At 46.3% G+C, this 25,925-nt stretch overlaps 1 protein-coding gene across 1 annotated transcript; it reads right to left on the minus strand.

Moving 5' to 3' along the window:
* Window positions 1-15,232: 15,232 nt before the first annotated feature.
* On the minus strand, window positions 15,233-19,179 carry LOC142571045 (hemoglobin subunit alpha-D-like). The gene is made up of 2 exons (XM_075679343.1): window positions 18,292-19,179; window positions 15,233-15,777 (listed from the first exon to the last, which is right to left on the minus strand). Exons 1-2 carry the CDS (start codon window positions 18,820-18,822, stop codon window positions 15,601-15,603), a joined length of 708 nt encoding a protein of 235 aa, XP_075535458.1. The 5' UTR covers window positions 18,823-19,179; the 3' UTR covers window positions 15,233-15,600.
* Between the last annotated feature and the right edge of the window lie 6,746 nt (window positions 19,180-25,925).

Genomic DNA, 25,925 nt, shown 5'->3' on the forward strand with positions numbered 1-25,925 from the left:
AGTTAATGGAGAATACCTTAGTAACTTGCGATTCGCTGATGATATTGCCTTGCTTAGTAATTCAGGGGACCAATTGCAATGCATGCTCACTGACCTGGAGAGGCAAAGCAGAAGAGTGGGTCTAAAAATTAATCTGCAGAAAACTAAAGTAATGCTTAACAGTCTCTGGAGAGAACAACAATTTACAATAGGCAGCGAGGCACTGGAAGTCGTAAGGGAATACATCTACTTAGGGCAGGTAGTGACGGCGAATCCGGATCATGAGACGGAAATAATCAGAAGAATAAGAATGGGCTGGGGTGCGTTTGGCAGGCATTCCCAAATCATGAACAGCAGGTTGCCATTATCCCTCAAGAGAAAAGTATATAATAGCTGTTTCTTACCAGTACTCACCTACGGGGCAGAAACCTGGAGGCTTACTCAAAGGGTCCTACTCAAATTGAGGACGACACAACGAGCTATGGAAAGAAGAATGATAGGTGTAACCTTAAGGGATAAGAAAAGAGCAGATTGGGTGAGGGAACAAATGCGAGTTAATGACATCTTACTTCAAATCAAGAAAAAGAAATGGGCATGGGCAGGACATGTAATGAGGAGGGAAGATAACCGGTGGTCATTAAGGGTTACGGACTGGATCCCAAGGGAAGGGAAGCGTAGCAGGGGGCGGCAGAAAGTTAGGTGGGCGGATGAGATTAAGAATTTTGCAGGGACGGCATGGCCACAATTAGTACATAACCGGGGTTGTTGGAGAAGTATGGGAGAGGCCTTTGCCCTGCAGTGGGCGTAACCAGGCTGATGATGATGATGATGATGATGGTGAGCGACTTCAATGCAAGGTAGGCAAGAAGCAGGCTGGAGAGAAGTCAGTGGGGGAATGTGGCGTAGGCTCTAGGAATAGCAGGGGAGAGTTATTAGTAGAATTTGGAGAACAGAATAATATGCGGATAATGAATACCTTCTTCCGCAAGCGGGTTAGCCGAAAGTTGACGTGGAGGAGCCCAAATGGCGACGCTACGAATGAAATAGACTTCATACTCTTCGCTAACCCTGGCATCATACAAGATGTGGACGTGCTCGGCAAGGTGCGCAGCAGTGGCCATAGGATGGTTAAAACTCGAATTAGCCTAGACTTGAGGAGGTAACGGAAGAAACTGGTACATCAGAAGCCAATCAATGAGTTAGCGGTAAGAGGGAAGCTAGAGGAATTCCGGATGAAGCTACAGAACAGGTACTCGGCTTTAACTCAGGAAGAGGACCTTAGTGTTTAAGCAATGAACGACAGTCTTATGGGCATATTTAAGGAGTGTGCAATAGAAGTCGGTGGAAACTCCGTTAGACAGGATACCAGTAAGCTGTCGCAGGAGACGAAAGATCTGATTACGAAACGCCAATGTATGAAAGCCTCTAACCCTACAGCTAGAATAGAAGCGGTAGAACTTTCTAAGTTAATCAAAAAAGATTTAGACTACTGGCATAAGGATCTATAATATGAATAGAATTGAACATGCTCTCAGGAACGGAGGAAGCCTAAAAGCAGTGAAGAAGAAACTAGGAATAGGCAATAATCAAATGTATGCGTTAAAAGACAATGCCGGCAATACTGTTACTAATATGGATGAGATAGTTCAAGTGGCTGAAGAGTTCTATAGAGATTTATACAGTACCAGTAGCACCCACGACGATAATGTGAAAGAGAATAGTCTAGAGGAACTTGAAATCCCACAAGTAATGCCGGAAGAAGTAAAGAACGCCTTGGGAGCTATGCAAAGGGGGAAGGCAGCTCGGGAGGATCAGGTAACAGCAGATTTGTTGAAAGATGGTGGGAACATTGTTCTAGAAAGACTGACCACCCTATATACACAATGCCTCATAACCTCGAGCATGTCAGAATCTTGGAAGAACGCGAACATAATCCCAATCCATAAGAAAGGGGACGCCAAAGACTTGAAAAATTATAGACCGATCACCTTACTGTTCGTTGCCTACAAAGTATTTACTAAGGTAATCGCAAATAGAATCAGGAAAACCTTAGACTTCTGTCAACCAAAGGACCAGGCATGATTCCGTAAAGGCTGCTCAACAATAGACCATATTCACACTATCAATCAGGTGATAGAGAAATGTGCCGAATATAACCAACCATTAAATATAGCTTTCATTGATTACAAAAAAGCGTTTGATTCAGTCGAAACGTCAGCAGTCATGAATGCATTACGGAATCAGCGTGTAGGTGAGCCATATGTAAAAATACTGAAAGCTATTTATAGCGGCTCCACTGGCACCGTAGTCCTCGATAAATAAAGTGGCAAAACCCCAATAAGGAAAGGCCTCAGACAGGGAGATACGATCGCGTCAATGCTATTCACAGCGTGTTTACTAGAGGTATTCAGAGACTTGTAGTGGGAAGAATTGGGGATAAAAGTTGATGAAGAATACCTTAGCAACTTGAGATTCGCTGATGATATTGCCTTGCTTAGTAACTCAGGAGACCAGTTGCAATGCATGCTCACTGACCTGGAGAGGCAAAGCAGAAGGGTGGGTCTGAAAATTATTCTGCAGAAAACTAATTTTATGTTTAACAGTCTCGGAATAGAACAGCAGTTTACGATAGGTAGCGAGGCACTGGAATTGGTAAGTGAATACATCTACTTAGGGCAGGTAATGCCCACGGATCCGGATCATGAGACCAAAATAACCAGAAGAATAAGAATGGGCTGGGGTGCGCTTGGCAGGCATTCTGAAATCATGAACAGCTAGTTGCCACTATCCCTCAAGAGAAAAGTGTATAACAGCTGTGTCTTACGAGTAATCACGTATGGGGCAGAAACCTGGAGGCTGGCGAAAAAGAGTTCTGCTTAAATTGAGGATGACGCAACGAGCTATGGAAAGAAGAATGATGGGTGTAACGTTAAGGAATAAGAAAAGAGCAGATTGGGTGAGGTAACAAACGCGGTTTAATGACACCTTAGTTGAAATCAATAAACAGAAATGGGGGTGAGGGCATGGACAGGGCATGTAATGTGGAGGGAAGATAACCGACGGACATTAAGGGTTGCGGACTGCATTGCAAGAGACGGTAAGCACAGCAGGGGGCGGAAGAAGGTTCGGTGGGCGGATGACATTAAGAAGTTTGCAGGGACAACATGGCCACAGTTAGTACATGGCCGAGCGCACAGTTTCCTTAGTGCACAGTCTACACACGTCACTCGCGTACACGCTCGGACACACGTGCTTAGCTAGCACCGGGGTGAGCAGGTACCCCATCTGTAATTGCCTGTATAACACTGCCTCCTTCCGGGTAAGCCCCGGGTGAGGTGGCGGCATAGTCTGCCTGTTAAGTCTGTACCACTTCACTATTTCGTTGAAGGTGGTCATCTTGTCCTTGGCACTGTTCGCGACCAACACTCAGAGTCGGCCGTGCCTGCAGCTGCGCGGTTGGTTACTCCTCGCGCAGCCGAGTTGGCCGTCTCGTTGTGGTTAACGTTCCCGCGTTCCGACACGTCACTGCCCATGTGGGCCGGAAACCACTAGATCACCACAGCACTTTTGCGTGCGATGTCTTCGGCCTTGCGCAGTATGCGCGCGGCCTCACTACATACCCTACCCTTGGCGTAGTTCTTCACTGCCGTTCTAGAGTCGCACAACACTATAGTGCGTCCGGGGTCGGAGACGGCCAAGGCGATGGCCACCTCTTCCGCCCGGTGCGCCTCTCGAGTCCGGACGCTCGCCGCGGTCTTTGTTGCACCCGTCGATGCCCCGACAGCCACCACCGCGTATGCGTCACTGCTCCCTCGATACTCCGTCGCGTCCACGTAGATGGCGCCTTCTCCGGCGTGGAGGTCCACGAGAGCCCTGGCCCTCGCCAACCTGCGCTCCTTGTTGTGCTCGGGGTTCACGTTCCTCGGGATCGGGCAGACCCTGAGCTTTCTGTTGATGCTATCCGGTATAGGTACGTCTTTCTGCTGCTCGCCTTCCCTCGGCTCGAGGCCAAGGTCCCGCAGTATCAGTTTCAGAGCGACGCTCGAGTTGCGCCGTCCTCTGTGCTTCGGCTATTTCGTCCAGCGTGCTGTGGACTCCCAGCGCCATGAATTTTTCGGTGCTCGTGCTCCCGAGGAGGCCGCGTGCCGCCTTATACGCCTTGCGTATGGTGGCGTCTATCTTGTTACGTTCACTCGGCCTCCAGTTGTGGAAGGCGGCCACGTACGTTATGTGGCTAACTGCGAAGGATTGAACGAGCCTAGTCAGGCTCTCCTCCTTCATCCCCGCTCTTCTGTTGGACACCCTCTTGATGAGTCTCATTGCCGCGGCCGCTTTGCCCGCGAGCTTGTTGACCGTTTCACCGTTGACTCGCTTTCGCTGGATGAGCAGCCCGAGCACTCGAATCTTCTCGACCTCCGGTATTACTTGTCCTCCCGCTGTCTTGACCGGGATCCTGGGCCACTCGTACTTGACTTCCATATTCTTTCTTTTCCTGTCCGCTTCTGTCGGTGGAATCACCAGCAGTTCTGACTTGGCCGGAGAGCAAACGAGTCGAGACCCGCCCAGCTGCTGCTCGCTGGCGTTGACCGATTTTTGCAGCGTTGTCTCGATGTGTCCGTCGCTTCCTCCCGGTACTCATAGCGTAACGTCGTCGGCGTAGATAATGTGTCGGACTCCCGCTACTCTTTCTAGCCGGTTGGCCACCCCGATCATCACGAGGTTGAAGAGAAGCGGGGAGATCACCGAGCCCTGCAGAGTTCCGACGCTGCCCAGCCTCTTCTCTTCGAGCTGCAGGTCTCCCGCGCAGATTTCGGTGGTCCATTCCGTCAGGAAGTCTTTGATGTACTGGTATGTCCTTCTGCCCATGTTTAGTCTGGATACTTGGGCCAGGATAGCCGAGTGCCTCACTTTATCGAATGCGCTCTGCAAGTCCAGCCCGAGTATGGCTCTGTTGTCCTTGGTGCCCGTCGTATCGTCGATGATCTCTTTGTTCAGTAAGATCATGGCGTCTTGCGTCCCGAGCTTCTTCCGAAACCCGATGATGGAATTGGGGTAAAGCTCCGATTCTTTCAGGTAACGCTGCCACCTGTTCATGAGAACGTGCTCGAGGACCTTTCCCACGCACGAAGTGAGTGAGATCGGCCTGAGGTTCTCTACGTTGGGCGGCTTGCCAGGCTTGGGGAGGAGGATCGTCTTGGCTGCTTTCCATTGCTTGGGCAGCCTTCCTTCTTGCCAGCACTTGTTGTAGAAGTTCGTGAGCGTTTCGATGGCCGCTTCGTTGAGGTTTTTGAGCGCTCTGTTGGTCACTCGATCGGGACCCGCGGCGGACCTGCCATTGAGATCCTGCAGGGCAACTCTGACTTCCCATGTCTGGATGTCTCGATCGAGCGTCTCGTTCTCGTTGCCTTGGTAATCCGGGTGTCTTTCCGTCGGGGTGGTTGGTAGCTACTTGGCGTCCAAGCGCCCCTTGACCTCGTCCTCCCCGTGTTCACAGACTGCCTTGTGTAGGATTCTGGCCAGGTTGTTGTGTTGGTGGCCCTTGGTCTTGGTTTCGTCGAGGAGGTGCCGCAGCATGTTCCACGTATTTCCCTTGTGCATCTGCCCGTCGGCTTCGTTGCAGGCCTCGTTCCACTGTTGGGTGCATATCACCCTGCAGTGGACCTCGATCTGCCTGTTGAGCTCGGCGATCTTCTTCCTTAAACTTCGGTTGGTTCGTCGCTTCTGCCACCTCGCCTTTATGGACTGCTTGGCTTCTATCAGGTGCGCCAGCCGACTGTCCATCTTGCCTCTCCGTTCGTCTGTCTCCAGCTCTTTGGTGGCTCCTTCCATCGTCTCAACGACGTTGGCCGCCCATTGCTCGATGTCCGTAATGTCCACCGTATTGCTCCCCGCCACTGAACTCGCTTTGTGAAAGAGTGCCTTGAATTTCTGCTGACCGTGGGACGGATTGCTTTAGACGTTCACCAGGAAAGTGCTCTCCTTCCTCCTCTTGCCCGTAATTACTTCCGCTGTGCAGTGTTCGATGGCGCTTTTGCCGATCATTTCGTGTTCAATGAAGGTGATCCCTTTCCTAACGAAGGTGCAGACCCCTCTGCCCTTGCCCTTGGATGTGTCCCTTTTGCTCGGCGGGCTGTCGTGCGACCGGTAGCCAGGTAGTCTCGGCGTCTCTTCGCTGTGTGTTTCTTGAATCGTTATGACGCCTGGTTTCCTCGTTAGTTGCTGCAAGTATTGCTGCAGCACCGCTCTCTTGCCGGTAAAGCCGTTGCAGTTCCAGTGCCAGACCAAGAGGTCTCTCACTGGCGGTGTGGATGCTGCGTACGTGCTGTCCCGTCCATGATGGCTGCAGTTTGGCGATACCTTGTATTTGTGCCTGTATCTGCGTCTGCAGCTGTGCTTGCATCTGTGTCATCATGTTCTGGATCGTGCTCTGTATGTTCGTTGTCATCTGCTGAACTGTTTGCGCGAGCATAGTGAGGCGCTCGTTGGTTAGCTTGCTGGTAGCCTCAAGACGGTCGAGTCTATCGTCCTCTTTTTCGATTCTCTCAATTATCTTTCGTTCCTTGGCGCCCTCTATGGCTCTCCTCTTGGGAGCCGGTCACGCCTCTTTCGTGGCTCTCGGGTCTACCTCGACCTCTGGTTCGTCCTCGGTTATCTCTTCTTGTTTCCTCTCTTGTGCGGGCTTCGGCAGCAGCTGCTGCTGTTGCTGTAACCCAATTAATGTCGTTAGCTTCTCGTTGATTTCCTTGATGGTTGCGTCCTGTTGGGCGATTCTCCGCTTTAGCATCTCGTTCTCGTCTCTCAGGGCTTGTACCACCCCGTTCTCTTCTTGGATCTTCTTCGCGGCGTTTTGCGCTGGTGGTTGTCTCTTCTCTGCCATGTTTAACTTGACTGCGTCGGCGCAGGCGACTCTCTCCCTCGACTGCGACGGTCTGTGGCGGCTGGCGCTCCTGCCTCCCTTGCTGTTGTCCCTCTTGCGGCCGCTGTCGCGCTGCCTCGATTCCCCGCGGGGTCTCTCGGCAGACGGCGCTCGCAGCGGCGGGAAGCTTTCCGGATCCGGTTGTTGCTGAATGGCTTCCATCTTGCGTTCCCATTGCCGTTTTTTGACCACGTAGGGCATATTGTACTTGTTTTTGCATTCCCTCTCGCCCGTAGGATGCTCTCCCCCGCAGTCCGAGAAAAAGTTTGTTGAACGTTCCTTTTCTTAACGCACTTGATGCTTCAATGTGCTTGTTGAGATGGCTCGGACTGGAGGTATATACGTACGTGTCTTCTGTAAAAATAAAGCAGTTGTGGGTGGCAATCTGTCTCGTTGTCTTCACTTGTGTGCTGTGTGTTGTTCTTTGGCGGCTTTAATGGGTTATAACGTTTCACTTTGTATTCCTGAAATCCAAGAATTTTGTTCGAAAAATTTCTTGGAATACTAGTTTGCCTTCCTGTTGATATGCCTGTTTGTTGCATTAATTTGTGTTTGTATTGCACAGTTTGCACGACATGTTCCACTCTTTTACGCCCAGCGTGCATCCATCGCACTCAACGTGTGCATTGCAGAGTTTCTTTCGCTTCCAGTCTACGGCAACCAAGCAAAGCAGGGTGAACAACATACGCGTACAAGCCTTAATGGCTGAAGAACCTGCGTAATAGTGTAATACGATATGTAGCAGCTACATTTCATTGCAGCAGTAAAGGAGAGTTTCCTTAGTTATATATGGTGGTAGGGACTGTAGTCACGCAGTAACGCGTACTCTTGTTTATGCGATCGATCGGTTAGCGTTATAGGACATTGTCTCGTATTATTTAACAGGCGCGTGATTGGAAAATTAAAGGTAATTTTCTTTCTTTGGCGTATGCTTTGGTTCGGTAAGCCTAATTTATGCAGCGTTATGCAGCTTATTTGTTAGGTTTTCCAATAAAGCACGAAGCTGACACTTCTTCTAAATGCCTATAGGCACAGCTTATAAACGCAAAGAAAAACAGAGGTTTAATTCATAATTTAAGCGTTGAAGCAGTTCAATTCAGTGCAGAAAATTCGCGCAATGTTCCCTAAAGATTGACAAAAGTGCGTATTCTCACTTTGGCAGTTGTCGTTGTCCTTTGATTGTAATCAGATTTCCAATAACTTTCACGCATCTGTGATTCTTTGGAAGCAATCAACAGGAAAGTCTAAATGAGAATTTTCTAGCTACAGTTAGAGGATGGTTAATCGTACACAAACTATATGTAACTTCCAGAATACTGAGAAAAATGTACCGATATATTCCACATGTACGAAGTCTGTTAGAAAGGTCAATCAATGACAATCAATGAACGTCAGTTTAAACGGACATCACGCGGACACAGCTAAAAAGCTTCCAAAAGCCGTCGCCGAGTATTTCAACCAACCAGGTCATAACTTTGATGAACTTGAACTATACATCTTACAGTCGAATTTCCGTTCTGAACGAGAAAGGAAATACAGAGAATCATACCTTATCAATAAGCTCAAGACATTGCAACCAATAGGCATAAACGTTTCAAAGGGAGCTTTAGAATGTATTCGCTATGCTTAACTTCAAGCTATAGGCAACAACACTTATTTTGATTTCTTGGCGTATCCCCCCGCTTCTTTTTTTCCTTTTTTTCCCCTTTACATTCCTCTTCTTTTTTTCAGCCGGCGTGTCAGACGTCCTTGACACGCCGGCTAACACGCGTGCGTTGACAGACCGGGATGGAGAGTCGCCCTGCCTTTGGCCTTGGGCACAGCGTTCCTTTACTCCCAATTCGAGACGATAGCACACCTTACCTTGTTTCCGCACCCTCCCGCCTCACACCCTCTCCCCTTTAGAAGAACCCCGCCTATAGATATATATATATATATACTGTGGCGAGGAAAGCTTACGTCGCCTTGAAGAAGACAAGTCCAATTGTCGAAACGTTGGCTCCTGCATTCACCTTGTTCACGTTTAGCTCATCGTCTTGAATTTCCATCTCCTGCATTCCGCGTGTTTTCCCTGTAGTACACATTGTGTGATCAGCGTATGACAGAAACTTTAGACAGATATGTAATGGCATATGAAAGAAATGTAATTTTACTAGAGTATGAATAAAAACGATGCGAGCATGCTTCCTTGCGGTACGCCACTTCTTATGGGCTGCAAAGTTTGCCTGTCATCACCCAATTTAACGTTTTGCCTTCGTGTGATAGGTAGGATTGAAGAAGCGCTAATGCAATGCCGCAAACTACATACGTACCTAACATTTGAAGTCAAATTTTGGCTTTACATACATCGAATGCTCTAAAAAAAGAGGGACGGATCTATCTAGCAAGAGTCTTTTTGCCCTCAAATGCTTTCATTATAATTTCATTGTTGGTTGACGAGGCTGTTTTTGTGAAACAAATTATTGCCGCATCTAGTATACAGGGTGTCCAAACTTGTCCCAAATGCACGGGGATTTAAAAATATTCAGATGTCACGTAGCTGGTCAGAACCAATGTAATATTGTTCGATGTCCATTGGGCACAATCAGATTATTATTCACATTATTCCTAATTATTATTAATCCTAATTAATAATTAAACATCTAAAATATTATAATTTGAATGAAAAATGTCAATGAGAAAATTGTAGAGCCACATGCAAAACTCCCCTTTGATTTCTGTCGCTCAATACGCGCTACACAGAAGTGTTTTTCCGAGCGTGAAACGAACCCACGAATATATGCAAGATTGTCATGCAACTGGCCAATCGAGGCACCCTGCGTGTATCAGCGGGCTTCTTTCACCCGAGGGAAAACAGTTTTATGTAGTACGTATTGAGCAACAGAAAACTCTATTGGGCATTTTTCGTGTTGCTCTACAATTTTCTCATTGACACTCTTATTCTACTTATTTTATTTTAGACGTTGATTAATTAATTAAGACTAATTATGTAATTAAGGGACATGTATAAATAATCTGAGTATTTCTAAGGGACCGCAAACAACATTACCTTGGTTCTGTTTAGCTAAATGGCATTTACATATTTGTAAATATTGGTGCATGAAAGTTTGGACACCATGTATAGTGTTTCTTTATTGAACAGCCCCCGAACCAGTCATACTTTGTCGTCACCTTTCGTTTCTGGTGTGGTCATCCCATGTGAACGTGATGCTGCGAGCGAAGATTGGTAAGATATTACTTGTTTGGTGGCTGTGTCGGTGACTGACTAGGCAAAAAATCCGACTCCACCCTCTCTCTCCCTCCACTGTCTCCCTCCAGGAGTGTTCTGCGTAAGTACAAAGACAAGCACTGCAGCTTATACGATCCTTGTGCCGTTTCTCGCGCCTAAAAAATGTACAGGGCCCACGCACTGTGGGAACCGATGTAAGCGAAGCTTTCTGTGGTGTTTGCTTTCGCTGACGATAATTAGAGCTGATGGTCACGGCGAATATTTTATTTTTTCAATGGTTAGTCCAACACCAGACTGGTGAGTTGACGCTAAACGTTCCTTGCGTGTACCACTGCTGGTTGTCTGCGTAGTACACAGAGCACATAGGCCTGGGCGTTTGCTTGAGGCGTTGTGCTCCGTAATTCATAACGTCTGTGAGAGTTGAACGTATTAGTGGCCTCCCATGTCACACGGGGTCGTGGCAGAAGTATTAAACGTAAAAATTGGATTGGAAATGAAGAAACCACAGCTGGATTATGAGGCGCGCCGTAGGGGCGGACTCCACATGAATTTTGACCCGGTGGTTTTTTTTTTAATGTACCCCTGAATGTAAATGCAGCGGCGCTTTTTTTTTACCACCGTTGAATTGCAGTTACCGCGGTCAGGAGCAAATACGCAACCTCAACAATGCCACTGTCGCAAAGCTTTTTTTATATGTGGTTGAACGTGCCAAAACTACTTTCTCATTATGAGGAACGCTGTAGTGGAGGACTCAGGAAATTTAGGCCACCGAGGTTCTTTAGCGTGCACCTAAATCTAAGTACACGGGTGTTTTCGCATTTCGCCCCCGTCGAAATGCGGCCGCCGCGGCCATGATTAGATCCCGCGATCTCGTGCTTAGCAGCCGAACCCCGTTTATATAGCCACTGAGCAACCGTGGCGGGTATTGCCGCAAGGCTACGGCGACGAGCACAAAAGTGTTCATTTGACGTGTGACCGCTTCCGTAGTGCCGCTTAGACCCTGCGGTGCGTTTTAATGCCACTCTGCTTCTGCAAGCCCTGCGTAAGATGTCCACTTGACAAATTTGCGTGGTGTTGATTTTTCAGAAATAGCAGAAAAGTACCGCACCGTATACTTTGAACTTAAATTTATGCCGTGGGCCGGCACCGCTATCGTATCGATAGTGGTAGCGTTTCCTTGTCTTTCACGCCGCATTTTCCCTATCCCTCCCTCCATCCTCGCCCCGCCTTCTGGTTTGGAGACTGTGAGCGAAGAGTGGCAAGCTGTTATTCAATCGTTTTGCGTCTGCATTGGTTCTAATCGAGGGGCTTTAGATTTTACCCATTCTATTCCTCTTCGTCCTTCTCTCTACCTTTCAAGATTCCCTCTCAACTTGCACGTTAGTGGAAAGGTAATCGCTGCAAGTTCTACAATGCTTTTGTGGTTGTTGATGGATAATTACAGCTGCCAAGAGGCTAATGTAGCGAGGGCCGGGGAGCTCCAGAGGATACTGTGCCCATTCGACGTGGTGCAAAGGTCCAAGCGAGTTTTTCGCGCCGCTTTTGTTCTCTGCCGCTCCTATCGTGCATAACATACACCCGCTCTGAATTACCCCCCAATACCGTGTGCCAGATAGCAGTAGCCGCAGCAGTGCGATAGTAGAAGGAAGAGGTAAAGAAAGCTTCGCTTTAAAACAGATTTGTATAGGGTCTGTGGTGACGTCCCGGGAGCTGCAGAAGGAATTTTTTGTCTCTTGTGTGAAATTAATTGCGTTCCTCTCTACCACAATGCAGAATATACGCGCTTTCAGCCACCTTCTGCTTTTGCGTGCAAGACAGCAGTAGCAGTATAATAGCAGAAGAATCAGGCAAACAAAGCTTCGCTTTAGAAAAACCCTGCTGCATAAGGGCTTCTATGCAGAGGTACCCTGCTCCATACGCCTCAGGCATGGAGCATCCAGCAGAATCAAGGCTTGGGCTAGTCGGTGCGTCATATACGAACAAATTTACGCCGCTAGCAAGGCGACGACATATACCACATATGACCGGACGGGTGCCCACTTCTAATTTCATTTACGATAGAAAGGCTTTTTTAAGCACAGCTTTAGCACAAGATCACGATCGACCTGCAACAAACAGAATAACCAAAATAAAGAACGAACTCTCAGTGATCTACTGCACATACTAATCAAATAACACGTGGACGCAGCTGCGCAGAAAAAAAATCACTGCCGAATAAAATATTCCCTAATGCGAAATTTGAGCGCAGCTCTTTAAGTGTTTTCAATTGTCAATATATTAGCCGGCCCGGAAGAACTGACTAGTTGGGCATGTTGCGCATGGAGCACAGTGGGACGTGACTGCCTCGCTAATCGACAGATGGCGAGAGGCAGCGCATGGGTGACGCGTTCACGCTGTTCACAGCAGCTGCCACGGAATGACCTCAGCTCATGCTGCGCTTTGTTCCTATACAGACGAAGCGCACTACACTGGCGCCATCTCGTAGCCATCGTCGCTGCACAGCCCGTTTGGCACGGCACAATAATTTTCTTCTCGCGCTTTCGCCATATCCGCCTCCTCCACTTTCCTCCTCCCGCTCTCTTTGATATTGCCATTTTTCATCTCCGGCTGCGCTCCGCGTTCCCTTTCATCCTTCGACGTGCTCGTTCGCTCGATTACGAGGTACAACACCGAAGCTCGCGGCCGCAATGGGCGCTCAATAGCTGAGCTCTAATAAATCTGTTCGGTAACGAGAAGGGATAAAGACGACATGCTGACATTGGCATCACAGCTTCACTCTGTCTTATCTCTAGCTCTGTCCATAAACTTCGTTTACCTTAACAGTGGACAAGGTCAGCATTCGTTACAAAACGTGATCATTAAGCCGACAAAATGCACTAAAATTAAATTCTAGGTGTTTGTCAGCCAAAACTACGGTTTGATTATGAGGCACGCACCAAAAGAATTCTTCACTATAGGTTCGTGCTGTCGCTGCGCACCAGTAAAGCACTGACATATCTGCCCTACTTGCTGCGTTCTAAAGTAAAGTGGGATGAGATAACTACCCCTGACACACACTCCATAAACATGGTTGCATGTTTTGTACCACACGCCTTCTTCTTCTAGTGGATCACCATACCAGAAATGTTGGGCAGTTTACACCGTGATAACATCGCGTAAACACGGTGTTTACACAATGATAACACCAAGGAGAGAGGTAGTCTTCTTAATGATTTACGACAATGCATATATGTATGGTACCACCTGCCCAGAAGTAAGTTCCTTGCTTGCTTTATTATGGTCACTTTCAATGCACGTTTCATTTTATTGAAATAACTTGAGCAATGCTGGAAATCAATTATGAATTGTATCCAGCTTCTCGTATACGGGTAGGGCGTGCGCTGAAACTAGATGACAGACAATGGGTGCACGCTTGCTGAAGTCCCGTTTTGATGCGAGTTACTGTGCTTCTTTTCACTTTGTTTGAATGTGCCCTTGCCTATCGTAAAATGCATCTTTACAGCGAAGCTGTTAAGGGCTAGTTGCCGCAGGATCGTCTCTTTGTGTAGACACAAAACTCCCCAATGGTGACCCGATACCGAAGATAATGCAACACTACGCCGACCCACGATGCACGTGAAGCAGGCGTTCAGCACTCCCCATACGTGGGCCGATTCCGAAGCTTGTGCAATGCCGGGCCGACCCGCGACGGAGGTGCCGTTGACCCTTAAGGGGCCCACATAAACAGCTTCGCTGGTCATCCTTCTTCTAGCACTGGAAGATCACTGAGTTTTCCACTGGGAATCGTAGGAATCGAGTATATGCGCGCTACATTTCCTCAAAAAAAAAGGACCTAAAAAAAGCAATTTCTACTTCGGAATAAACTCACTTGGTCGATGGCGCAGTTACCTTTCAAGTAATAAACCGCGGCCAACAGCCAACGTTGTGATGAATTATTGTCTTTGTTACAGATCTTAAAACTTTGCAGTCAGTGAAAAATAAATTTGACATGAACATCTGAAAGTTCCAGAAACAGAATTTCTTCTGACGTAATAGTTCTGCGGAAAGCGGCAAGATGGAGGGAAGTAATTAATGAAGGGAAAATGAGACATCCACCCAATCGTAGGAATTGCTACAAAGGAAACCCATACGGGTTCCTCGAAATAAAGGCCTCGCAGCTGAAGAAAAATTCGCCCTGGTCCGGGAGCCGAACCTGGAATCACCGTCTTTCCGGGGCAGCCGCTCTACCATCTGAGCACACGTCTCATTTTAACTTCAATAATTACTTCCCTCCACTTTGCGGGTTTACGCAGAACTATTACGTCAAACTCTTGCCTTCGTTTCAAGTTGTCGATAAATTCTACTTCGACCTACGAGCTGCTAGTCGCCTGGTTATCTCAGATGGTAGAGCGGCTGCCCCGGAAAGGCGGTGGTACCGGGTTCGAGTTCCGGAGCAGGACGAATTTTCCTTCAACTCCGATGCTTTTCTTTCGAGGAACCCGTATGGGTTTCTGTTATAGGAATCATTAAGATTTGGTGGATGTCTTATTTCCCTTCACTAATTACTTCCCTCCACCTTGCGGGTTTCCGAAGACCTATTACGTCAATCTCTTGCCTTCGTTTCGAGTTGTCGGTAAATTCGACTTCGCCCTACAATCTGCTAGTCACCTGGTTAGCTCAGATGGTACAGCGGCTGTTAGCTCAGATGGTAGAGCGGCTGCCCCGGAAAGGTGGTGGTCGCGGGTTCGAGTACCGGACCAGGACAAATTTTTCTTCAACTGCGAGGCTTTCCTTTCGAGAAGGCCATATGGGCTTCCTTTGTAGCAATAGCTACGATTGGTTAGATGTCTCACTTTTCCTTCAATAAATAGAATGCCTTTTCATCCCAAGTTCTTGTTAGGGCGACGAGCCTCTTCTCCCATATCAAGATTTGTCCTTATACTTAAAACCACAATTACGTGACAAAACATAGCTGTGATTGCTTCTTTGCTTTTACGGTGTCACATCCACTAATTTTATTTCCTTTTATTTACTCAAGTGCTTCTACAGACACATACTGGCGCAAAACTGCCATGCAAAAACAAAAAAAATGATCTTGTAACACAACTGAATTTGCAGAACTCATTGCATGCTCCTTACTCGGAACATCTTATTATCCTCACCAGGCAATACAATCAAAGCATAAACGTGCAAAGCAAATCAATATATCTAAATGCACTTCATTGTATTAGTATAGTTCAGACGCATTCAATATTGAGAACATTGTCGGTTGTCAGTTTACCTAACTGTCACTGACGTGTTGTTCCCTGACCACCTCGGGCTGTTTTTTGACCGAGCTCTTGAACTGTTGGACGCCTTTTCTAGCACGGGATATGTTTGGCCTCGTGATGGATGCGCAGGCTTCCGAAGGCAGGCTGTACGGCACAACAGCTGCTGCGGGAGGTAAATGTGACTTGCGTTGAGAGGGCGCGGTGGCAGTGCTTGTAGCCTGTCCGATTTAGGCTTTCCCTTTGGCACTTTTCGCAGACGATACTGAGGTGCGTGACACTGATCTTTGCGGCCTGAGTTTCTTTGAAGGAGTGCTGGGGTTGTGGACATTGTCTGCACCATCCTTTCTTCCGTTGGAATCCGCCTTGGAAGGGTCAAGAACGGCGGTTGTAACGGTGGCGATAAACTGCAAGCACGAAAGGCACATTTTACCGAACCAAAGCAGAGAAATAGAACCGCCAATATTACGCGCGTGATTTTCAGAGCAAGAGCCACATGCCTAAAGCTCTTGCTTGTTGCTTATTTACTTATTTAATTTGTATTTATTTATTTATTTATTTATTTATTTATTTATTTACAATCCTGCCAAAGCCCGGATGTAGTAGAACGACGACTGGTTTGATGAATATACAACACGTACAGAAAAAGTTTAAAATTAGCATTGTGCAGGGCAGCCTCTACGTTGTTGGAATCAGCGATTGATGGCAGTAGAACGGTGGTCCCAGACGACGCAAATTCTAAGACTACATGAGTGGGCGAACAGGTTCGTGAGGCCGGCTGGAAATTCTACTTTGCAGCTATGATCTCTCCTGTGTGAGACTTATGTTAGCACACAGAAAGTATCCTTTCCGAAATGATTACAATGCACCCATATATTATTGCTAGTTCATGCATGGCAGTCTGAAAGTAAACGTTCTAATCAACTATGGCGACATTGCGCACTACGCTGGCCACTGCACGCGCGAAGACACACCGGAAAAAAATACTTTTCGCTATATTTTCCATTATTCATTTCACATTATTTACAATAGAGAAATAACTCACTGTGCTCAGCGGTTGCCGACGAAGTCCAATGGCGGAGTCGCCCCTACAATTTCTTCTCTTTTTCGAGAAAGTGGGAATCGACAGCAGATTTCGATATACGCTCAATCTGTGCACCAGTCAAAAGTGTTCCGCTAAAACTGGCGGAGCGAGCCAGAACTGTGCCTAAATGAAAGCCCTGACACGCACACATTGTTCTTTTCACTGCCTACTCTCTTGGTGACGCTGCTGTAGCCGTGGCTTTCTTGTTAATGGAAGACGCCATGGAAAACTCGTCGCAGTATATGGCATCGTTTTTGCGGTCCGGTGGTTACAGCTGATACTCAGATATCTCCATTCTGACAAGTTCAGCGAACAAAGAAAGCAGATGACCCCACCTAGGGTACGTTCCCCTAACTCTGAATTCGGTGTAGCCCTTCCGGCGCCCCGTTATGCTCTGGAGTCTTGGCTTGTGTTCCGATCGGGAAATTGGCGGCGCCGTTCTACGGATGAAAGCAGCGCTCACTTGCGTAGTTTGTCCGCTGCTCAGAATTCGCCATTGGAATTCAGCATCAATAAAGGTTTTCTCACCTCATTCCGGCGCCCCGTTATGCTCTGGAGTCTTGGCTTGTGTTCCGATCGGGAAATTGGCGGCGCCGTTCTACGGATGAAAGCAGCGCTCACTCGCGTAGTTTGTCCGCTGCTCAGAATTCGCCATTGGAATTCAGCATCAAACGCGATACTGGGAACATGTTGCTGCGTTGGCATCAACGTGCTTCTTTTTATTTCGGCGTGGTTCCAGAAGTACGTGGCAAGCTTCGTTTTCCACTGCGCGTTCGCGTGCTCTGACATACCAACCGGCGGCGGCACAGCCTTGCTGCGTTCGACGAGCAGGTTATGCGTCTGCGCACGTTACTTACTGTGCGTGTGAGTGTTTCGCTGTGCTAAGACATTACATTGCCTTGAAAGCATGTGCCGAGGACAGAACAGGGTGTTTGGTTGGATTGGATCATATCAGGGAATCGAGCAGTTGCACAGACCTGCCCACTCAGTCAGCTAAAGGAACAGGTAAGAAAAAGTCAGCAAGGAATGCGGCGTCGGATCACCAGGACACGAAATAATTCGAGCCGCCGAAACCCGATGCTCAAGCGAAAAGTTCGCAATAATTGAAGAAAAAAACGAAACAGTTATTTCGCTTACGTGTCTTTCAATGCCGTGATAGAAACGGCTTGTACACCCTAACAAAAGTAGACGTCAGAACCATCGATTTCACACTTAGCAACAATAATCGAGAGTGCTGAAGGAACCGTTCCTATACGCATGCGGGAACCGCTTGTATATGCTGCAAATGACCTTGGCATTTCTGACACTAATAAATTGCTATAACGCTAGCGTTTGCTATTGTGGTGACATTTAACAAAGAAAAATGGCACATGTGTGAGACTTCGCGTTCTTAATGCAATTTTTTCTGGCACAGATCTCATTTATACGAAAGTTGCGCCAGTAACTGAGGGACGAAAACATGTAATTAGCAAATACAGTATCTTTTTCATTAACCTATCCTACAGTGCACGACTGCGAAACATATCTCTGGGGCCACCAAACAATTCAATTTGGCAGAGCAGAGCGGTAGGTTTAAAAGTTTACTAATTTCAAGTGCAATTTTCTTGCACGAACGACGTCATAACAGGGCCTCGGGAAGGCGCACTATCTGGCGAGGCCTGCATTTCCGGTAAAAAAGTTTATTAAATTAGGTATAGTTGCACGGAGGCACACGTAGCTTCTGCGTCGATCTGGGTAGGAGTGTTGAAAATGTAAGTAACCTTAATCGAGGGGAGATAAATAGCAATAGATACAATGAAGAAACAGTGGACAACTACAATTTCACAGATGCACTTACATTGAACAGCTTTTCCCACGCCAAGACAGCGCCAGGCGTCATGAGCTTGCCGTTCTTGGCCTGCAGGACTTCCACCACGGCTTTGCCCATGATGCGAAAGTGCATCGGCGTGACACCCAGGTGTGTCTTGTGAACCTCGGCATTCTTGTGGATGAGCGCCTCCAGAAGATCGGCGTCGTCGCTGTTGTCGACCATGGAAGTCAGCTGGTAGCCGAAGGTGCAGGCGTGCGCCCTGAACAACATGTCTTCGGGCAGGGTCTGGACGGGTTTGCCGCGAAAGTGCCGGAACAGGTGCATGGTGTCGGGCTGCTTGTGAAAGAACGCCTGCAAGATGAGCGCGCCGAAGTTGCGGTTGTGGTCGCAGAAGTATCGCCACGTCTGCTTGAGCAACCGGGTCTCTTTCGGCGTCAGGCCTGTGCGCGGGTTTACCGTCTCTTTAGTGAAAACGTGGCCCATTGTCTCCGAACGATATTTCTTCTTCTTCTTCCTCTTTCGCTGCTTGCCTTTCTGCTGCTGTTGCCTATCGAGCATGCGGCTCCTACCTACTCTGTGAGATTGGCCTAAAAAACGGGGAATTTTTCAACGTTATGAAAAAAATCTGAATTTCCTTCACTATGTGCTCCAGTAGGTGAAATGTTGAAGTAGAAACAATGCTACCACCAATAATAAATAATAATTTCTTGCATAGTTCAGTGGCGCAAACATCCCTCTGGTTAAGTCGCAGAGTGAATGTCCCAAAGGAAACAATGACAGGTTCTGTTAATTTCAGCCCAAGTCTTCGAAGATATAGTTTCAAGATTCTCTTTCTTGCCGCAGTAAACCGGCGGCGAGGCAGGGAGAAATGATAAATTGTTTCTTCCTTACTGCAAAAAGACCGCAGTGAGCAAGGAATAAAACCTGAGCGGTGTAAGTAGGAGTTCAGGACCAGAATGTGGTAGTCTGGTTTCGAGACCGAAAGCGCAATCATCTTTGTCTAACAGCATTCGCTACGCCTAAGAAGTTTAGGGTGCACATTATCTGGAGAAGTAGTCAATACTGAGCCTGATAAGACGTTTCGAATTGAATGCATACAATATCGATCCGTAATTCTATCAGTAGTAGAAGAAGTAGTGGGCTGAAAGCGAAGTGTTTGCTAGTGAATTGATTTTTTTTCCTTTAGAATCAAATCTTTGAAAGGTGGTACTAAAATCAAATGAACACATTGCTCATAAGCAGGCACTGCCAAGTAGAGGAGTTGTATTAGGGGAATCACTAAAAAAGGAAAAGGATAGTGATTCTGTAAGATTAGAACCTTATGTGGTTGAGTTGTTTTGTTTACGTAGAAATAAAATTACTGCCTTAAACTCAGCCAAACTACTACTCACCAAATCAGGCAGCCTAAATAAATCTGTTGACGTAGGACAAAATATTCCATAGTTAGACCTTTCCTCGCACAGCGATGCGTCTGTCGCAAATAGGATGTTTGTCGATCGTGTGTTTAGACGGTGCTGTATTAGTCCGTTGAAGGTGCCGTAAGGCATTAGTTTCGGCTGCACTGTGAAAATGCTATTCACCCAAATTTTCTTCGAGAAACAGTAGGTATTGCTGGGTGCACATCGCGAATCTGTAGTGACTTAGCTAATCTTCGCGTAAATTGAATTCGCTGTGTCTGTGACTGCATCAATGAACGGAAAATAATTAATCTGCATCATGGGGAATCGTGCAGCTGATAATTGAACCATGTGCGTACTGAGTATTTAAAGGGTAAAACAAGAACAGAACACTTATACACTTATTTGGTCAGGCTGATATGTAAGCTAGCCAACCAGCAATCTATTTCCTTAGTTACGACTGTGAAATTTGGTAAACGTTACTGGCTATCTCACACAGGGGCGTCGCCAGTATATATGTAGGTAGTCAGTCATAAGCATTACACATTGTCGCGGTTCACTGGAGACAAGAGCGGTGAGACAATTAGAACCAGGGCTCAGTTCAGGCTTCTTGTCTTGTCTTGTGTCCTCAACAGTGGCGCGTACCTACTATGGGGGACTGGCCAAGAAGCAGGCGGTTATCCGTATGGTTAGAAGTAGACAGAGACTAGATTTGAATAGTGGAGCGTGGGACGATAGAACTGTAATTTCGAAGTGTATTGAAAATATTGTTAAGAATTTTGATAAAATAGGCTAACGTAAAGAAATGAAGTAATAGAAACTGTGGATAATTTTAGAAATTGTGCAAGGTACGCTTTTTGTTTCTCTAACAAAATTGTAAACTGCAAGAAAAGCATCCCTGTGGCTGGATCCCAGTGAAGTCGCCAGAAAATAAAGAATGCTTGGCGAGGTTAGCGATAGACCAAGTTTGTTAAATGGGTATTGTAATAGTTTTCTTTGTCATTGAAAGCGGCGGCACGATATAAAAGAATGTTCCATAGTTTCAGGTGCACTGCAAAAAAACATAGAGGGAACATAGCGAGACCAGACCTGTGTGTGTAAAAATTTAGCGGAGGTATACGACATATCAGTTTTGTAAAAGAAACTTCCAATTGCCTTGAAGGACACCAATTAATATTTCATGGGAAGCCAAGATGGTGGAATTCAGAAGAAGGTGTTAGTATGGATATGGCAGAGTTTTGAGATATAGCGAAATCTATGTACCTAGCTGCCACGACATAAGCTGATGTCGGCAAAACAGATATGACAGGGCCGTTCAGGGATGCGCGTGCGAGTGAAACAGCCAGTTCATTCAAGTGCAACCCATGATGTCCCGGAACCCAAAGCAAACATACTTTTCGTAAGTACGGAGGTGCCATGGAACGAAATGTTCTTTGAATTGCTGAATTTCAAGATGCAGTTAGTGCTGTGCATACTGATAAGGAATCGGTCACAATACCAGCTAATGGATCTTTTTGGGGGGGGTCACAATAACAGCTAATGGGTCTTTTTGGGGGAGTTTGCGTAATGTTAATATAATCGCTAATAATTCTGCCTGAAATGGAGGTGTGAAGTCAGGAAGGCGAAGGGAGTAAGGTCATTGAAGAGATTCAGAGAAGATCCCCACTCCTGCCTTCTCATTGCACACAGAAGCGTCAGTAGCTATTAGATTGACAGTGGTTAGCTGGTGTAGGTGGCCCTGTAAGATATTAATTAAATATCTCCTTGGTAATAGTTTAGCATGATTTGGAAATATGTCCTCGAACTCCATTTCGAGGTATGCTAAGGCATCATTTGAGTGGTAAACTTTACGTATGGACACATCCAATTTTTGTAACTGTGCTTGAATGAATATTATCTGAGGACTGTGGAATCTCGACCACGCTACTTGAAAAAACTCCGAAGGTTCAGTGATAAAAGAATATTGGTCACGTATTTTTAAATAGTGATACATTTTTCGAAATGACTGAACCGTAAGTATGCAGAATCTTCAATCTAGGGTGGGTATATGAGCTTCCTGATATAAAACAGCGTTGGCAACAAATCTAGGTAGCCCAAGGCATGACCATAGAGGTTCTCTTTCTAAAAGTATGAGAGGTTTAATTTTACAGGCGGGGCCACCGGAAAATTTTACGCAGCCGATTCTAATATGGGCGGAACATACATATTATAGATCATCAGTAAGGTATCCCTGCGTAGTCCAGAGCGACGATGGCGGAGTCGGCGGAGCATAGCTACGGCTCGTTCTCCTTTTGTTTTAATACGTTCAATGTGACTGCGCCAGGTTAGTTTGCCGTCGGAAATGACACCAAGGTACTTGACTTCGTCAACTTGAGGAATGAATTCCTGTCGGTGTTGTAAAGATGTGTGCACCTGTGCAGTTAATAGGAATACTAATACCGCACTTTTGCTAATATTTAACGACATACATAAAAAGGTTCTGCAACGACTGCTGTAGTGAATGTATATTATTTGCGGACGTAAAAATGCGATATCGTCAGCGTAAACATAAACATGTACTTCCAGACACAAAGGAATTGTGTTAAGCAAAATGTTAAATAATATAGGGGAAAGAACGGAACCCTGTGGTACACCTCTTGTGTGCTTGTGCTTGGACGTCGAAATATCGTGTTGGTAACAATAAAACTCTCTATCTCTTAAAAATTCATAAATCCAAGCGGTTATATATTTTGCGAGATTCGTACACTGAAGTTTATCGAATAGAATGCAATGTCCTACAGAGTCGTATGCTTTTTATACATCTAGCGTCACCAAAGCTGCGTGCTCTCGTTTGCGGCGAGCAAGTTTAATGCGGCTCTCTAAATCTACATGAGCGCACCATATGGAGTGGCCGGGACGAAAACCAATTTGGCAATGGCTGAGAAGGGTATGATCTTGCATAAAATTTGTTATACGCCCACGAAGAGCCCTTTCTATTGATTTGACGACATTAGAAGTAACAGAAATCGGTCTTATGTTGTGTAAGTCAAGTCCAGCGGATTTTTTCTTTAATAGTTGAATAATTTTAGCTCTTGTCCACTCTCATCGAACCCATGCATTCTTGAGAGAGAAATTATGTTTAGGAGGTCCTGAGGCGCCTAATCATATAAAACTTTTAGCATTCTAGTTGTACTTCCATATGGACTGGGGGCTGACGCCGGTAATGAACTAATAATGCTTTCAATCTCTGTCGCTGTTACTGTTTCAAAGTCGTCTCCCAAGGGAGATATCTTTAGGCCCAGCGGCAATTTATATTTTAAACGTCGCGCAAGTCCTTGAGAAATTTTCTCAAGTGATTCCGATACTCATTTTGTACAGTAAAGTACACTCTGTTTACTGTACCTACCTCTCTCTCGCACTTGCTTTAAGAACATGCGGAGCAATTTAGCGCTGGCGTCGCGAAGCCTGCGCGCGGACTCCGAAATGTACGAGGTGCCGGCGTGTTCGAATGCAAAAATATAAAGTCGCGTCAGGCGGAAACAGGGCTCCTCTCTCGCGCATCTTTCTGCACAAAAACTGCGCCATCTAACGGCACTGCCGAGAAGTCTGCGCTTGGCCTCCGAGACGAGAAGCGTTGCGAGTCGGTGCCTGCGAACGCTCGAAATCATTCGCTGGCCTGCTAGACAACCCGTGGGAAATATTCATGACCCAATGTGGCGAGAGGTTCACTTCAGAGCGGCGCATCACAAGCAAATTCGTGGTGCAGCTCGCCAAATCGTTGGTGTAAAGAAGGTCCATTGAAAAGCGGCACGTACCTAGTAATCTAGATTGGCATAAAATAGTGAATGAGTAAAAACTTTACTGAAAACAAATAAAACAAACAAGATGATTGGCGTCAAAGACGTTCAGTGAATTGCGGAAAGCACCTACTGGCGCCTAGCAAGTGATGCAAGTTCGCATGAAACAAGTTCATTGAAGACGAGCATGGACAGAGTGGTATGTGCCCATTGCTCGAAGTTGGTGCGAAAGAGTTTCATTGAATAGCGGTGCCTACCCTGTCCCGCATATACTGTGATTTAAGTCACCGTGAAAGAGGCTAATTGAAAAGCGGCGCATATGTAGTCAATGCAACAAATTCAGTAGCCCAAGCTGACCCAATGGTTGGCTTCAAACCTTAGTCCTTCAGTACAGCAGTCCGGCACGTTGACCATTCGACCACGGACTGCCCAGTTACCCAGGTTAGGCATACCTACCTGCAAACCATACATACATACATACATACATACATACATACATACATACATACATACATACATACATACATACATACATACATACATACATACATACATACATACATACATACATACATACATACATACATACATACATACATACATACATACACACACACACACACACATACATACATACATACATACATACATACACACACACATACATACATACATACATACATACATACATACATACATAGCTGATTCCCGGAAAATGCGAGAGCTGCCCTAAGAATGCTGAAGCAGTAAAAACTAATGATCGCTGTGTGATGGCAATAAATCACGTTATGTGACAAACAACGTAAGAGTAATTTAGGACGGCAGTGTAAATCGTAGAATACGCAGCGTGTGTTGGATGGTGCTGTGTCACCAAATATACTATAACTTGGGTCACTAGGCAGTCCATGGTCGAATGGGTAGAGCATCTGGCTGCGGTGTCGGGGCAATTGCGCTTGAAACTCCAGGAAGCCAGCTCGATGCCCAACTGTTTAGGTCACGATTCCATATAATATTTTTATGGTATATATTATATATATGATAACGTAAGTGCATGATGTACCGAGTGCCTACAACATTTCACCAAATAATTAAGAAAGGAAGCTCTCCTAGCTGGGGACAAACAGATAAACTTCATTAAAGGAGTACAACAGTCCTGTGAGAAATTCTGATCAAGCGGTATTTTCACTGCACCATCATTTGAATGAAATATGCTAGCAGAAACACAATTAGTTCAGCGTTCCGATCTAACGAGGGGTTTTCGCTGAAACTCTGTTGCGACATAAATGTAGCAGCACATTAAAACGAACATTATCGATTTTGGACGTCTTGAATTATTGTGCGATGTGCGGATTTTCTTGGTCTAAATATTTTACTAGAGCCAAACAGCTCCTTGAAGTGATCACCGCTTGTTGATTTGTATGAGAATATTCAGCCTATGGTACATGCCCACCACCTTCAATTAGCTAGACAGGAGTGGTGCATTCAAAGTACATAATGAGAAATAACGCAATACAAGGTCATATAAGAGTATGCTCATTGCGTAGCGCGGGTGCGCAAGAGCATACACGCACAAGCCAGTTTTGTTTACACCAAGATATTGAACACAATATATGGACACATGTGGTACACGGTAATACCATGAAATACCCATCACGTGGGTAAAGGGGGCGAAAACACAATCGAGAACCTGAAGCGCAAACGCTAAAAGCACGGTATGGTGCACGCAAAATTCTGTCAGTGCGCTGTAGCGCGAGGGAAGAAAATAAGGCGAGCACTTGACCTCTCCTTTTGGGATACCGCACTAGTACTGAATCATTAAAAAAACGCCTGTTTGAACCAGTTCCCTTGTCTGCAACACTCTTGCTAAACGGGAGGCTAAAATACCACGATGACAGCTCTATTGCGGAGATCGGCAAGGTGCGCACAGACAGAAATTTTGCCGCCTTTCTTCGCATTCTGCAAAATGCTTTCTTGTTAGGATCACGCATAGTGGCCGACCCCGACGCTAGGGACACACAGGCACGATTTCGTCCCTCTAACTTTCGTCCTTATAGTGCCCTTAACGCCTTAATTACAGCGTCAGTGAAAAGGCGCGTCACATAACATGACAATGAACTTGAAGAGCTGATTAGTGCCCTCCACTCCGCGCCCTCCAATTGAAAACACTACTGATTTCCAAATTAAACTACACAAACAGATCGCACAACCCGAACTAATCACACAACGTCGTTTTCTTGGCGGCAAAACCCTGCAACACTTACATGACAAAGAGCAGCGGCAGCACATTCAGAACAGTCGCAAACAGACCATAGTGCCATGCGAGTGCGATAACGCAACTATACCCGGCTTTACGAATAACGTGGCCGCCTTGGTCACATAACAATTGAAAACACTACTGATTTCCAAATTAAAACCACACAAACATATCGCACAACCCAAACTGATCACAGAATGTCATTTTCTTGACAGCAAAACACTGCAACACTTA

The sequence above is a fragment of the Dermacentor variabilis genome, chromosome 2, assembly GCF_050947875.1.
Source record: "Dermacentor variabilis isolate Ectoservices chromosome 2, ASM5094787v1, whole genome shotgun sequence".
Classification (NCBI taxonomy): domain Eukaryota; kingdom Metazoa; phylum Arthropoda; class Arachnida; order Ixodida; family Ixodidae; genus Dermacentor; species Dermacentor variabilis.

Coding starts and splice junctions, on each gene's coding strand:
- LOC142571045 (XM_075679343.1), bottom strand. CDS start 18,822: ATGCTCGATAGGCAACAGCAGCAGAAAGGCAAGCAGCGAAAGAGGAAG. Junction 15,778..18,291: donor CGTGGGAAAAGCTGTTCAAT/GTAAGTGCATCT, acceptor TCGTGCTTGCAG/TTTATCGCCACCGTTACAAC.